Raw genomic sequence first — 14558 nt, 5'->3', positions numbered from 1 at the left:
CTCTGGCTTGGTGGATTGCTCTGGTCTATGGCCTTTGCAGGTATTGTTTGCTGGGAACACCTGGCTGTCCATTTGTTTGTGAAAACATCACCTTGATAGAGCAAGTGAACTATGAGGAATTTCCAGTCTTTGAATGAAGGATCAGGAAGCCTCTGGGGCTGAGCAGCCCTCCTGACAAATAGTTAAATTTGGACTGATCATGCATTGCCCTCATAATCATATTAATGTGATGTATCCAAAGGGACTTCAGCTTGTAGCACAGCCACTGCTGCCTTTTATCTTGTGTCTTGCTGGTGAATCAGGAAACACATAGCCCAGTGCATGTGTCCTGCCTTCCCACTGCACAAAGACTCTCACAGCCTTTGCCAGCGCTGGCTTGTTTGACAGTCCTTGTGTTTTCCCCTCACCTCACTTATCCTGTGCAATTGTTTCTTCAGAATTATACTGCTCCCCAGCTGAACACAAAGATATTCCAAGAAGAAAGTTTTATTTACCTTTATTCATAACATTGACGTGTATGAGAAGCCTCTGTTTCATAAATCATTTAAAATAATTGTGCCAGCACCCTTTCAGCATGTGTTCAGATACTTGTACCCCTTTGTTTCTTCCATTGTTGCAGACAAGTCTCTGCCTTCCCCTCTTGTTCTTCAGAACAGCTTGATCTTTCCCAGGCTGGGTTCAGGAGGCTGGGCAGTGGGGCAGGTAGCTGCTCCTGCTGGATTTCCTGGTTTCTCCTTTCTTCCTGGCAGCTCTTGCATCTGAAGCCAAACTCTGGCCAGAGGGATAGTCTGCAGTGTGGGCAGGGAACCTGTATGGGAGGCTCCTCCAAAACACAGCTTGTCCCATTTCAGGTGGAAGATATGTGGCAGTTACTGTAAAAAGCAGTGTTTGCTTTGCTGGTTTAAATTGTAAGTGCTTTGAGGGCAGGGCCTGGCTTTTATGTATGTACATGTGGGTGTGTATTTTTATACAATCCCTAATGTGACACACACAGGAGCTGCTGTGTGCAAAGCCATGGCTTTCTGTCTTGTGGAAGCTTAGAGAAATGTTTTTCCTGATCCAGAGAGACGAACAGTGATTCTGATCTGAACACTGGGGCTATTCAGAGACACAGCTTGCTTTGGACTTCTGAACACAACTGTTTTCCTTCTGTTGTCACCAAGTAGTGTACCCCAGTGTATTCCAGGTACAGCAGTGATAAGCATGGCCCTGTGTCCGCAGTGATGTTGGGATGGATTCCTTGACCAGTTAAGGAAGAAGAAGCTGCATTGTACCCTCTGTCATTTGCTGACTGGGATGCCATCATTAACCACCTCTCACCCATAGTTTTGACCAATTAAAAAATTGCTTCCTCTGCAGAGAGTTTGGATTAGAAACATACCTTGCTCTTTATGTGTGCTGTAAGTAGAAGACAACCTGAACACAGCAAAATTTTAATGTCAGCTTGATGTTTTTTTTCTTTTTAAGAGACAGGCATATATTTTTAATCCTTTGCCAGGTGTATGCTGAGGCATCCCCTATGTTGAAGAGATTAGTCAAGGGTGAAAATTTTGGTTTCTGTTCCTTTGGCATACTCTTAATTTAGTTTTATGCTAAATTGCAACACTTGTGAAATGTGATGTACTTTTCTGCAGCTTGTAGTGTGTGATTTCAGAGTTTCACTGTTTCATAAACTTATTTTGTAAACTGAAATGTTCTCAGGAAAGGTTCGGGTCAAAGCTTAGGAGTGGCTCCAGCAGTGAGAACAGACGGGTGCTGGATTAGACTGCATGGGGGCTGTGAAGTCTTCATCACTGAAAGGCTTGAGGAACAGATACAGCTGTAAAGAGTGATGTAAATATCAGTGGCTCTGCCAAGACAGCCTCTTGAGGTCTTTCTTTTCCTCCCATAATTTCCATGATATCTGGATAATGCATTATATTTGACTATCACACTTCTATTCTTTAATCACTTATGTTTCCTTGAAACTCAAAATCAGATTCTAGCAACTGGGAACATCCTGGAACTCTTCCATCATAGTTCTGGGATGTCTAAACTGACTGACTCTGGACCTTTGGCAGTTTTAAACTGTTTTAAAACAGGAGAAGTTTTAAAACCTTTGGTGATACGTTCTGTGCTCCTTTTCCCAAGCTATAAAGCACTCACTGTGAAACTGTTACCACAAAACAGTGAGTAGACAGCAAGTAGACTTGGGACAGCAAATAGGAATCTTCCTCTCTGCTTGCCTAGCATAAATGGAGATGAGGATTTTATACTTATTAGCTACAAACAGGAATGAGATAAGGCTGCAAGGAAAAATCAGCCTGTGTATAGCCTTGAGGTCTCTGATGAAACAAAATAACACAAAATTTGCAGATGCTAAAACCAGTGATAACATCGATTTGATGCTGCATTTTGTCTTCCTCCTGTAATACAGTAAAATGGCCTGTAATTCACATTGCAAAATTGGCATGCATGGCTCTTTGAAGATATCATCTTCCTTGTATGTCTGCAGTGGCCAGAATAACAAGCCCCCCTCTACAGTGCTACAACAAGCCATATAAATAAATAAAAAAAGAGGGACAAATAACATCATCTCCTCAGGGCAGCTGCCCACTCGATGTGTCTTGCTTAGGTTGTGAACTCTTCAGCACAGGAAAGTTTTTGTTCCTTGTAGTTTTAAATTCACCCCCAGTGCTTAGGAAGGTAATAGATTATGATAATTGTGTTTATTACATTATATAAAGTGTTACTTCTATTCTGATATTTAACTTTTAAATCGTTGCTGACAGTGACGTTAGTTCAGATTCAGAGAGTTTGTTTGCACTGTGTCTTTAGCCTGACATTTTAAGCTGAGCAGTTGTGGCCTGAGGTGACTGCTATAGCATGTCAGAGCATGAAAATGCTCTGGAAAATTTTTATGCATTGTGGTTTATTTATTATCTTTCTATGTGTATTTCATCTATTAGTGCCTCAGTGGGTTTTTGGAGGGTGACTGTAGCCTTGTCACTAGCTGACTGGTTTCACTGTTTCTTTCTTTCTGTTTATTGAATGTTGTCAACTTCCATGTCTCCCCTCTGTAACTGTGGAGTCTGCAAGCAAAATATTTCTTCCTTCAAAATGAAAAACAAACCCTAGCCTAGGGGAGCTAAATTAGCTTCTGACCATCTGTTAGAAGGTTAGCAGTATCACTACCTTGAACTGTGGCTTCATTTTCATTTTTTCATGCAGCAGCTTCTCTGCATTGTTTATATTGTGGTTGAAGGGGATCTTCCTATACCAGGATGCAATAGGAACGTCATTTTTCCTCTGACATGAGCAGATGTCCTATCTGCAGTAGTAGCAATAACATTGCTGCTTCCTGTTGTTGCAGGTGTTGTTAGCAGGCTGGAGCTGAAGGCAAAGAAGGGGCACATTTCAGCCTGTGCCATTCGCTGCCATCAACACCAGCACTCCCCATGCACCTCCTTTTCCAGTTGTATTTGTTAGTAGTGGCTTTCTTGGCTAGTGGGCAGGAAGTTGCCCTGGAACACAAATTTATTTCCTTACTACCTGGGCTTTGCTTCTCTGTTGTTCTTTGTGTTGATATCTCTGTTTTCTCTAGATTTGGTTCCACCTAACCCAAATTACTAGTGGTGTGTTACCATATTTAGGGAAGGAGCGCCTGAACTGAATGTGACACTCATTTAAGTGTAAAACTCCCCACTCTTGGGTTCCAGGGCACAGCCCCGTGCAACTCTTCAGTCAGCAATTACTGCATTCTTTATCCTTTTTACGAGAGGTTGTTATCAAATCCCATGATACATTTCTATCACTAATCTGGCAAGCTGCCATTCAGACCACAGGAAGCCCAGAAGAGAAGAATATACACTTAGGGCCTTATTCCATCTTCATTCTTCCCTTCAGCAGCAGAATTCCTTAAAGTCTCTAAAAGTTTGATCTGAATGGAAAGTATTTTGCCTGAATAGCACCCCTTATTGAGACATTGTCTGCAAGTCACAAATTTAGATGAGTGTTGTGGTTTAAGGTTTGGTCATTTTTTCCACACCAACATGAGGAGTGCTAATCACTTCTCATGGTCTAGCAGAATTCTCTGGGACTTCTTGATTTGAGAGCTGGACACTAAAGGGGAAAAAAAAAACCCAACAAGCTTCTCTTTAAGACTTTACCTAAGAAGTTATTTATTTTGGCAAGGAGCAGAACATTATATTTGAATGGTTCTCAGTGAGAAACACAGTCCTACTAAAGGACTAAAGCCAGGACTCTATTCACAAAATGTGTGCAAAACCTTGTGCTTTGAAGGAAAAGAAACAACCAAAACAGTGATATGTGCGTAAAAAAGTAAGAAGTGAAAATTGTAAGGCAGTATTCATAGCTGTCAGAGATAATGTGGAAGCCTTAGACTTATTTCCTGTTTACTTCTTTGTGCCTTATTGTATGAATGCATATTCATACAATATTTTGTTATTGCCATGTAGAGATTTACAAATAGATAGTAGTTTTCATGTTTAGATCATTGCTGTTTCAATGACAACTATTTCATGGAGCTATAATTATTGGGAAGTAACTTTCCTCTTGTTTTAACCAACAGCATGTACCTACATTTCTGTAGTAATAAGTATTGTCTGTCTTTCAGGTCATTCTGGTTATTTCTGTGGGGTTTCATTCAGTATTGAATTCTCATTCCAGGTCATTGAAGGAAAGCTGGCTCCTTTCCTGGGGAAGGTGATCAAATTTGCCACCTCTCATGTGTACAGCTGCAGCCTTTGTAGCCAAAAGGGTTTCATCTGTGAGATTTGCAACAATGGAGAAATCCTTTACCCCTTTGAGGACATTTCTACAAGCAGGTACTCCAATGTGGTAATGTCAGTCATACATTTGTTTTGAGTGTTAAAGCCTGGAGGATTATCAGCCTCGTGACCTTTTATTTAAATAATTAGGGACTAGAGTCCACTAATGCACATTTCTGGGTAGCTACAGTAGATCACTGCTCCAGGGAGGCCACCATGGACAAATGTGGGAACAAAGGAGAAGTGCTACTTCCCAAGATTCTGTAAGTCTCAGAACAGCTGTTCAGAAAGGGAAGAGCTCACAGTATCATCACACTGTGTGATTTATCCAAAGCTCTTCTGAGTTTGCAAAGTGTCCTGAAAAGCCAAATTACTTTTCTGGAGTGTTCACAGACATCTTTCTGTTCTCTGGTATCACTGGGCCCATAATGTACAGGGATTATCCCTTATAAAACAATAACCATCCATTCTGAAGTGTCTTCCCCATGAAATGTTATGGCTAGTTCTCTGCTCTGTCTGCTTGTTCCTCTGTGCCTGTGTATGCAAGATTTTTAGGTTATTTTCAATGATATTGCTATTCTCAGGTGGCAGCAAAGTAAGTGTATGTGAGTCCTAAACTAAACAAAAAACCCCTTTATTTTTGATCATGTAGAGTACTTGATGCCAGGTCAGGGACAGGAGTCACATGGGAATCCTAGAAGCAAAATGCAGGAAACCAAAGCAGACTTGGCAACACAGCAGTGTTACTACTCTTTTTCAGTAGTGTCTTGGATTTTGAATAAAGGAGATATACTTTCTTCCACCCTTAACAGAAAGACAGTACATCTGACAGCACAGCATTCATCCACAGATAAGGTTTTTTTTTTTTGGCTGTTTCAAATACAGTTGTTATAATTTGTTCTCCAAAGTGTTCATTTGAAAGGGCTAAAAAACAAGGACCCACGTTTGGAAACAATCAGGAGCAGCCTATTAAAAGGGTTTGTTAAGAATCTCGTTCCCTTGTATGCACAAAGATGTTAAATTACAAGTAACCAAGGACTACTCTTAAGGGATTTTCAGTCTGATCTGAGTTTCAAAGGTTGTTTGCACATTGTTTTTCCAGAGTCTTATTCTAAAAAATATATTGACAAAGCAGTGGATAAAAGCCAAACAAGGTATGTGGCTGAGTTTATAAACAGTTTTTGAGAAAGAATGCATCTAGGTGCATGGTGAGATAGGCTGTGTTAAAAGACAGACTAAGATGGCATAAAACATAAGATGTCTGTGGAGACTGCATAATAGGTGATTGAAGATATTCCCAAAAGATTAATAAGAGTTGTGAAAGAACATTTGGGAATACAAGTTTACATTAAAATTTTATTTGTCTGGGGGATTTTTGGTCACAAAAGCATTATTGGCTGTATATTGTTTCTATGCCCTTCAGCTGAGATCAGACATACCTTGCAATTACAGAGTTCAAAACCCTCTGGAATCAAATAGAATTTGTCAGCAATTCAAGCCAACAGAAGCTGCTCTAGCTCCTGTGTTTATGTGAGTTGGAAGCCAGAAAGGACTTGTGTTCATGTTCACAAATGTGAAGTTATGGTTGATGTCATGCCAAAGACAGCAGTCTTTGTTAATGGTTTTAATTAAAACACAATCAGCATGAAAGGTTCTCCAATATTTATCTTTCTTATTTCATCATTCTGCTTACTCCTTTTGTATTCCTTATAACTAAACCTTGTTTTTATCCCCAGCATTTTCTGTTTCCCTTCCTAGTTAGTTTTCTCGTTACTACACATGCACCTATGTGGAACTCACCAGATTATTTCAGTTCCATATTTTTGCTCTGGAGGCAAGTTATGCCTATGGAGGAGCTTTTACAGTAAAGCTACTGTGCAGCTCCATCAGCTCCAAAGCAGCGAGGGAGAAGGCCAGGTGGAGGAATTTTGTGTTTGTTTCCATCTCTTGAAGATGAGAGAGATTTCTGAACTAGGTGTACTGACCACTAAAAGACAAGGTAAGGTGAGGAGGCCAGTTAGAAATAGAGGGATGTACAGAGTAACCTGTAGCAAATGGAATGGCAAGTCATAAAAGGTCTATGTGAAGACTTGCAATTATACCTGAAAATTCTGATAATGTGTTCAGAATTTTTCATTGTCAGTTGTCATACAGAGCTCTGAGTAAAACAGCTCAGATTTGTGATTTAGTTGTACTATTCTGAGTCCACAGTGTACAGAGATAATTGACTACAACTCCCTTTTCTCCATCCTTGTTTTCTGGAATTGCTATGTACAGCACAGTATTCATATTTTGTTCACAATAGTGGACTGCCAGGTACCCTGGCTGATGCTGGTGAGTTGAGGAGGAAAGAGCTGCTGAACTCTGAAGACCACGTTTTTCTTTTTGCATTTTGAATGTTTGTTCACTTTTGAGCTATTAACTCTACCAGCAAGCTGGGCTGTTAGGTTAGAAATATTCAAAAGCGGGTGCATGACATCTTTTGCAAACTTCAGTTCTTTACTGCATGTTTGAAAAGTGAAGCCTGCTTTTGTGCATGTGTGTATGTATATATGTATGTCTATGTTGAGCTGGTGTTTGGATTTTTGGCTACCTCCCTGACCTTTTTTGCTCTTTGGAGAGGAGAGTGACAGCTGTCAGAGTGGCCTTTACAATTCCAAGGTGGTTCTCAGTTGGCTGTTAACTTTCCATCCTCATGGTCTCTTAGGTCAGCTTTGAGGTGAAGAGATTTTTTCTCTCCAAAATATTCTCAGCAGTTTCTGGCACAGTGTTCAGTAGGAATTTATGAAGGATGGGTATTCTTTAGATAGATACAGCTGAGAGAAAAAGAGGGCCCCTCTTGAGGGCTGGAGTTTCTCTTTGGTCTGGTTATTTGCTTGAGAGTCATTTTTGTCAGTCCTTGGGCAAACAGAGTGAATACCTGGGTTATGCACTCCTCAGGGTTTGAATACACATATATTACATACCCTTCTCTCACTAATCAGTGTGACACATTCCTTTGTTGGCAAACGGTTCCAAAACAAACACAATCAGTTCACTTAATTAGCGGGTCTGTGGGCTGTGCTTGGCAGGCTCTTTACATCCTGCTCAACAATGCAGCACAACAGTTTGCTGCCTTGAATGTAAGGGTGGGCTCACAAAGTCATAAGCTTTCTAATGATACATCCTTTCTCTGGCTGTTCTTGGGAGGTGGCCATTCTGCACAGATCTTAATGAAAGCTGTGATTCAGTAGTTAAACAGTTTCTTAAAAATTGTCCCATCCTTTTGATGCCTCTTCCAGTCAGTTTGATTCTTCTGTCCCTTATTTCTCTCTTTTCTCTCTCACCCATATTTATATAATACTTAATCAAAGTTCTTTCAAAATTTCACAATTTCACCTTGTTTTTGAAGGCCTTTAAATTATGAGAACTATTTAAAGCCTCTTGAATTAATTGCACATTTCACAGACCAAATTTGCAGCTAATGTAAACTCTGAGAGCTCTGCTTTTGCTGGAGTTCTGGCAACTTAAACAAACTGAAATACTGTTGTATTTCTTGGGCTAAATTTGCCCCGGGCGTAAATTTAGTGAGTAAACATATAAAATTATCATATTATATCACTTATGTTATATTTACAGGTGTTGTGCAATGACTTCAAATATCCTTGACTGTAAATTGGCTTGTTAGAGCTATCCTTATCCATTAGCAAGCAGGCACTTCCCCTCAAGTTGCTGATTTTGCTTGTTCTTCACTAATGTGGGGAAGAGGTTTTGTTTCTTTCTCCTAAAATTAAAAAAAGACCCAACAACCAAACAACGGAAGTGAAGTCTGGGTAGTGATGCTGTTGTCTGTAGTAGTGGCTGTATTTGTTTTATAACTTAGAACAATTTTTAACAATTTTCAAATCTTAAGGAATACTGAGAAAATTACCTTTGGAATGAGAATAGAATTTGTTAAAACATGCTTTCTGTCCCATCAGATAATTAAGCAATCATGGTTATGATTAAGATTATGTTACCCATTTAATAAAGTTTTGGTCATGCCTGTCATCGTCCTAATGATTACTTTCACAGGCAATTAAATTTGTTGTGTTTTGCTGGTAAAGTTACTTGCTTGTTAAGAACAATTTAATCCATTCCTTTCCTTTTATGTGCTGACTGTAGATGTATGTGAACCATGGAGAGTTGGTCTTTTGTGTTCATATTCATTTATCAAGGCTAAACTGTTTTCACTTTAAGTTAATTTGTTCTGCTGATCAGTTAAGACATGTAGACCTTTTAAGATGCAAACCAGAAGCCCCAAGTTTAAAATAGACGTGCCACAGAACAGGCTTGACTGTATCAACCAGCTTGGATGCCTCCATAATCTTTGGCCACCATCCTGATAAGACCTGTGAATGTACTTTGCACATAGTGACAAGGCCTACTAAAGGCTCTGGGGCTGTGCAAACTTACAGCTTACTGTGTTATGGATGCTGTGTCACTGGAAAAATGTAACTTTGAGCATTTGGGAGAATGTTGAAAATAGATGTTAGGTGGAGGGACTGAAATATGCAGTACATAGTATTTGCAGGAAATACCTTGGCACAAGTCAAAGGCATCACTCAAAGTACATCATTTTCTCTCTTGCTTTCATTGGTTTGTCTTTTGCTAGAAAGCCTTCCCCAGGCTCACCTGAGTTGTGCCAGTAGTTTAGTACCTAATTTTTGAAAGAGTTTAGCTTATCAGACGCTGATAGCTAGTTCAAAGCACTCTGAAGTGATCTGCTCAGCAGTTCTTCGAGGAAATGTAGACACTGAAGTAGATGTTAAGTTCTCTTGGTAATCTAATTTCACCTGAATATGTCAGAACTGATCAAAATCTTCTGGCCCAGATTGTCTTATTTTTGTTTGTGCAGGGTAGCACAGTAATATTATCTGGAAGATGTAAACAGAAAACAATAAAGTATACCAGCTTTTTCATCAAGTATTGTCTTTTGCAACTGAATTAGCTTTAGAGGTTGGTTTTACTTGCCTCATGTCACAGTGGTTTTTAACTAGAATGTTCAATCAATGTCATATTAGTGCCAACTTCCTTCCATTTGTTTACCATGTGGGCATCCCTCCCTAGGCAGGCTACTTGCATTGGTTCCTAGGCAACTGGAATAATATTGCTGCACGTGTGTGTCAGGCATTGATTGCCTTTGGGGCTTTTTTTGTATTGTAAGTGAACACAGGCCAGTCCTTTTTCCTTTTCTTTGTGTTCTGCTAAAGGCTCAGGGTTTGAAGGGCCTGTCTATGATATTCACAGCTGAGCAATTCCGAAATGCCTGCAGACAGGCACATGTGTGTAGTGTGGGATGGTAATCATGCTGGAATCCCCAGCCAGGGCTTACTTCAGCCAGTGTGGTTTGCTCTTTGGGGCTTTTTAATAGCCAAGTTACAGGTGGTTTTGTGTTTTGGGTGCCTGGTGAATGTTTAGCATCATCTAAGGAAAACATAATGAATAACCCCATTTAATCCTGCTTTTACTCTTCATGGCAGGAACGAAGAAACTGAAGAGTTTATGCATGAAGGGTTCAGCCCTAAATCAAATCCTTGCTGAAATTCCTTTCAAGGGATTACTCACTTGATCAAAGGTGTGCAAGGTCTGTCACAAAGAAAGCAAGTTTTTAAAATGAAAAAATGAAAGCTAATATATAAAATTACAAAGAAAGGGTGGTGGGTGAATATGGCACTGCAATGAGACAGGGGAGCTCTTTGCCCTTCTCAGCTCTGCTAGGAGATCGTGGCTGACCTTGAGCAAGCCAGTTCACTTCTCACTTGTTGTGAGGTGGGAATGGTGCTGTATCTGTACAGCCAGGCCCTGTGCATGGCACTGAAGGTATCCTAATAAACCTTGGTGGTTCCAGCAGCTTCATCCCACCTTTATATCAGTCACATCGGTAAGTCTGTCAACCAGTATGGTTCCTATGAGACAAAAACCTGGCTTTCAGATGACATCCTGGGCCACCTGTTGTTCATCTCTGCTTCATTTTTGTCTGTTTAAGGTGAAAGGACTTCGGGGCCTCTTCGTGCTGTGCCCTCCACTTCAGGCACCTAATGGTGGCACTTAATGGTGGTGCAGTACAGGGGATAAATATGAGCATAATCAATTGGTTATGCAGCATCTAGAATTACTTGAGCTATAGTCCTGGGAAAAATAGATGGGAAGCATGAAAAGAACACGCCAGAATTTGCCATTGACTAAATATTGATATTTTTCAAATGCCCAGACTTAATGGGAGATACTAACTTTGTCATTTCCTCAGCATACAAGGAATGATTATATGCTTTTAATGTAGAAAGCCTTTTCTTTTGTCACTAGTGATGATAATAATAAGAGCATTGTAATGACTTTCTGGCTGTGGAGAGCTTTGCCCTTTCTCTTACACTTTCCAGTGCAATAGAAATTAATTAGAGAACTGAATTATTCTCTGCATTTTTTTATTCCATACAAGTAAAAAATCCTTAAAACATAAAACACCCCCTGAAGTCTCAACAGAAATTGAGTTAGGTCAGGAAAGAGGAAAAAAAAACCAAAAAACACCAAAATAGAGAGGAAGCTATTTCAGCTGCCTTCTTAGAAGACTGCAAGTCTGTGTGAAAACAACATGCAGTGTTCAGTAAGTCTTCAAATACTGTTTGAAAAATAGCAAGATGCTATTAATGTGCAGTGTCACAATATCATTCATTAAAGAAGGAAACATGAAAGGCCTGAATGGCTATGGGCTCATCAGCTTATTATCAGTGGTGAATAGCATTCTCACAAAGGATGTAGGGACTTTTTGGCCTCTAGACAAAGAATAAGTCAGGATTCAGAAATAGCACCTGAACTGTGAATTACCTGTGACAACAACAAGGGTTAAGGGAAAGATAAGTAGGTGTAGTGAACTATTAAGTGAGCCTTTCATAGGCTACAAAATATATTTTATTTCTCCAGAGAAATAAAATCATTTTAATATACTGAGGCTTGAAAACAACAAAAGACCCTATGAAATTCACATGTGGAGATAAAATTAGATCTCAGAATTAACTAGGAAGCAATCTGTTTGTAATATTCTGAAAAGGAATACAATGTTGGAGGATTTGGTATCACTGTAATGCAGTGAGGTTAGAAATGGTCAACCAATTGGCATTCCAGGGCCAGTTAGGATTGACTGTATTTGATATGAGGAAAAGCAGAGCTGTGTAGGTAGCTAGGGGTAGTATAGCTCCACCACTTTAACAGGAATGACTTGCCAGCTGCACAAAGGCAGGGCAAGATCAGCATTGCCCTCCTGCCCTGGTGACTTTGGCAGTGAAGGCTGAAATGGGTGTCCTCTCTACTTGTTCCTGTGCAGCTTTGTTCTCCAGCTCAGAGCACCCTTCCTCTAGGCTGCTGCTTTGTTGTCATTTGGACCCCTTGGTTGGGCCCAATCTTCACCAGAGAAGGCAGAAAATAGGTCTTCAGATCAGCGGTCAGAGGGCACCACAATAGACCCAGGATGGCAGCAGTGGTGCCACTGCAGGGACTGTGAGATCAGGGCTGGCTGTTTGCTCTGCCTCTGCTTAGTGCCTGACAGTGTGGGGTCCTGGGCACAGCTTCAGCTACTGCACCAGCTCTAATGAGTAACAGTTCAGACAGTTTTTCTCTGTTTTGATTTTAAGCAATGGGAAAAAAGTTTGTTAATCTTTTCCACTGACCTTATTTCTGAAAAATTAATTCATATTAATTTGAACACCATCAATCTTTGTTTGCTCTGCTGATGGCCTTTGACTTGAGAGACCAGGTGTGCTGGCTCCTCTCTCATCCTGCTCAATCCATTTCAGCAGTAATTTCTGATACGTTCTGTCATTTCCATGCATGCTGTAGAGAAATATTAGGCTAGCATAGGGGGTGGTAATGTGAGAGCACAAAATTACTCTCCTCATCAATCATTACCCTCCAGCAACTTCCAGGGCACTGTAAACTGCTGACTAACAAGGGAGAATTAGCTTGATAAAATCACCATTAGTGTCAGTTCAGAGTGGTGTAAAGTTTTAAAGACACTGCTGTCTTCTGTCTCTTCTTTGCCCATTAGTGTGTCTGTTTGTGGAGATCCCAACCCAGCAAAGCACGTAAGCACACTTAATGGAAGGCAGATCAGTAATCCCAAAGAAATCAGTGGGATATGAGTCCTCAGCATGCATGTGTGTGCTTCAGTGGATAAGGGCAATAACACACTTTCTGAGCACAGAAATTGTAAATATCTCTGCATGTGCCAGTTTCTTGATGCAAAACCAGATTTAGACTGTAGCTGGACTGAGAAATGCAACAGTCAAGTTTTACTGCAAGAGAGCACAGAAGCCAGTAGATATATCACTTTATGCTAGGTAGAAATGTGCCTCCTTAAATCTCTGCACAGCCTTCTTAAAGCTCTGCAGTTATTACAATTTACACCATGTTTGGACCCATGTATAAAACTTCAAGTGCAGCCAGACCAGGAACAGTTTTTTTAAAAGTTAGAGGTGAGATGCAGCCAATATAGCTAACAGGTTGTGTTAGCTTATGGACTTCTCTCAGTATTGTCAGACCACATGCCTTATGGCTTCTCACTTTTTGGGGGTTTCTTTCTTCACGTTTTTAATTTTTCTTCACAGTCTTGAAGACAAGAACGTTATTTCTATGAAAAATAGGTTCAAAGCACACCAACAAAAACCCCACTAAAGTTATAACAATGGGCACTTGGATTCTTACGTAGTCATTTGACTACAATAGCTACAAGAAAGGAAAAAAAAGTGCAAGGCTTTTCAAGATGTGCTACAGAATCACCAAGGGTGACCAACACCCATTGTTTGTGTATCAGGATTACTCTAAAGTTTCATGTTTTGTTGATATTATTATTTGATTATCCAACTTAAATCTAAGACTTTTTACCTCTGACAGTCCTCCTTTTACTTTTTCCTTTGGTTACAAAGCTGTAGTGACAACTCATCACTACAGACAGATATTTGCATTGAAAGGCTGAGAATGTCCAACTGTTGAGTTGTAGCCCACTCATGATGACCAGATATTTCATTGCTCAACATCCATCTGCATCTGGGGCTTGATCTGCTGTGACATTAGGTTCATTGCCTCACAATGCCCCAAAAGTAAACCAGTCATCTTGTTTGAGCAGTTGATTTGTTTGAAGTCCAAATGTCACATTTGAGAACAGAATATCACAGCTTTGACTGCCAGAAGCATAGCTCAGTGTATTGATCAATTGATCAACATAGATCTGTTGTGTTCATCTAGTCTAGTCTTCCAGAGGACACAGCACAGACAACATCACTTGCCTCTGTTTCATTTTTACTTTCAAAATTACAGTTCTGCTGTTGAAGTGGACAGTTCTTTACTCTTTCCAGAACAGCTGACCACTGGAGCTTCAATGAGAAATATGTCATATCATGGCTGTTGCAAATCACAGAATCTGTTTCTGCAAATGCTGAAATATACTTTATTGGGAAATAATATAGTCACACCTCATTTACAAACAAAGAAAGACTTGTCTTTCATAAAACAAAGTTGGTGGCTTTTCAGTGATATACCTGAATACTAGTTACTAAGAAGATAAGTATTAATCCTTCTAAAAACTTGTCTGTGAAGCAGAAGTGCTGGGACAGATTCTCAGCAACTGCAAAATGAATGCACATCAATTTATTTTAGTACTCCCGAGTAGCTTTACACCGGCAGAGGTGTGGCCATACCAGTGTCCTTTACAACGCCACTCTAATGAAGCATAATGTTCTTTGAGCTCCAAGAACAATGTCAAGGAATAACTACTGCCCA

General features: G+C 40.1%; 1 protein-coding gene across 2 annotated transcripts in view; it reads left to right on the top strand.

Moving 5' to 3' along the window:
- PLEKHM3 (pleckstrin homology domain containing M3) overlaps positions 1–14558 on the top strand; it is an 83830-nt gene that overhangs the window by 49893 nt on the left and 19379 nt on the right. For both annotated transcript variants that reach the window (XR_005952549.1, XM_041403341.1), the window contains exon 6: positions 4669–4826. Coding sequence is in view for 1 of the 2 variants with exons in the window: in XM_041403341.1 (XP_041259275.1) it covers positions 4669–4826 (158 nt within the window). In the remaining variant the exon portion in view is untranslated. The remainder of the gene's footprint in view (positions 1–4668; positions 4827–14558) is intronic.

This window comes from Onychostruthus taczanowskii, unplaced genomic scaffold (assembly GCF_017590055.1).
Source record: "Onychostruthus taczanowskii isolate IOZ18803 unplaced genomic scaffold, ASM1759005v1 scaffold20, whole genome shotgun sequence".
In the NCBI taxonomy this organism is placed as follows: domain Eukaryota; kingdom Metazoa; phylum Chordata; class Aves; order Passeriformes; family Passeridae; genus Onychostruthus; species Onychostruthus taczanowskii.
Note: the sequence above shows the minus strand (reverse complement) of the source record. Positions and strands in the feature narration are given on the sequence as shown.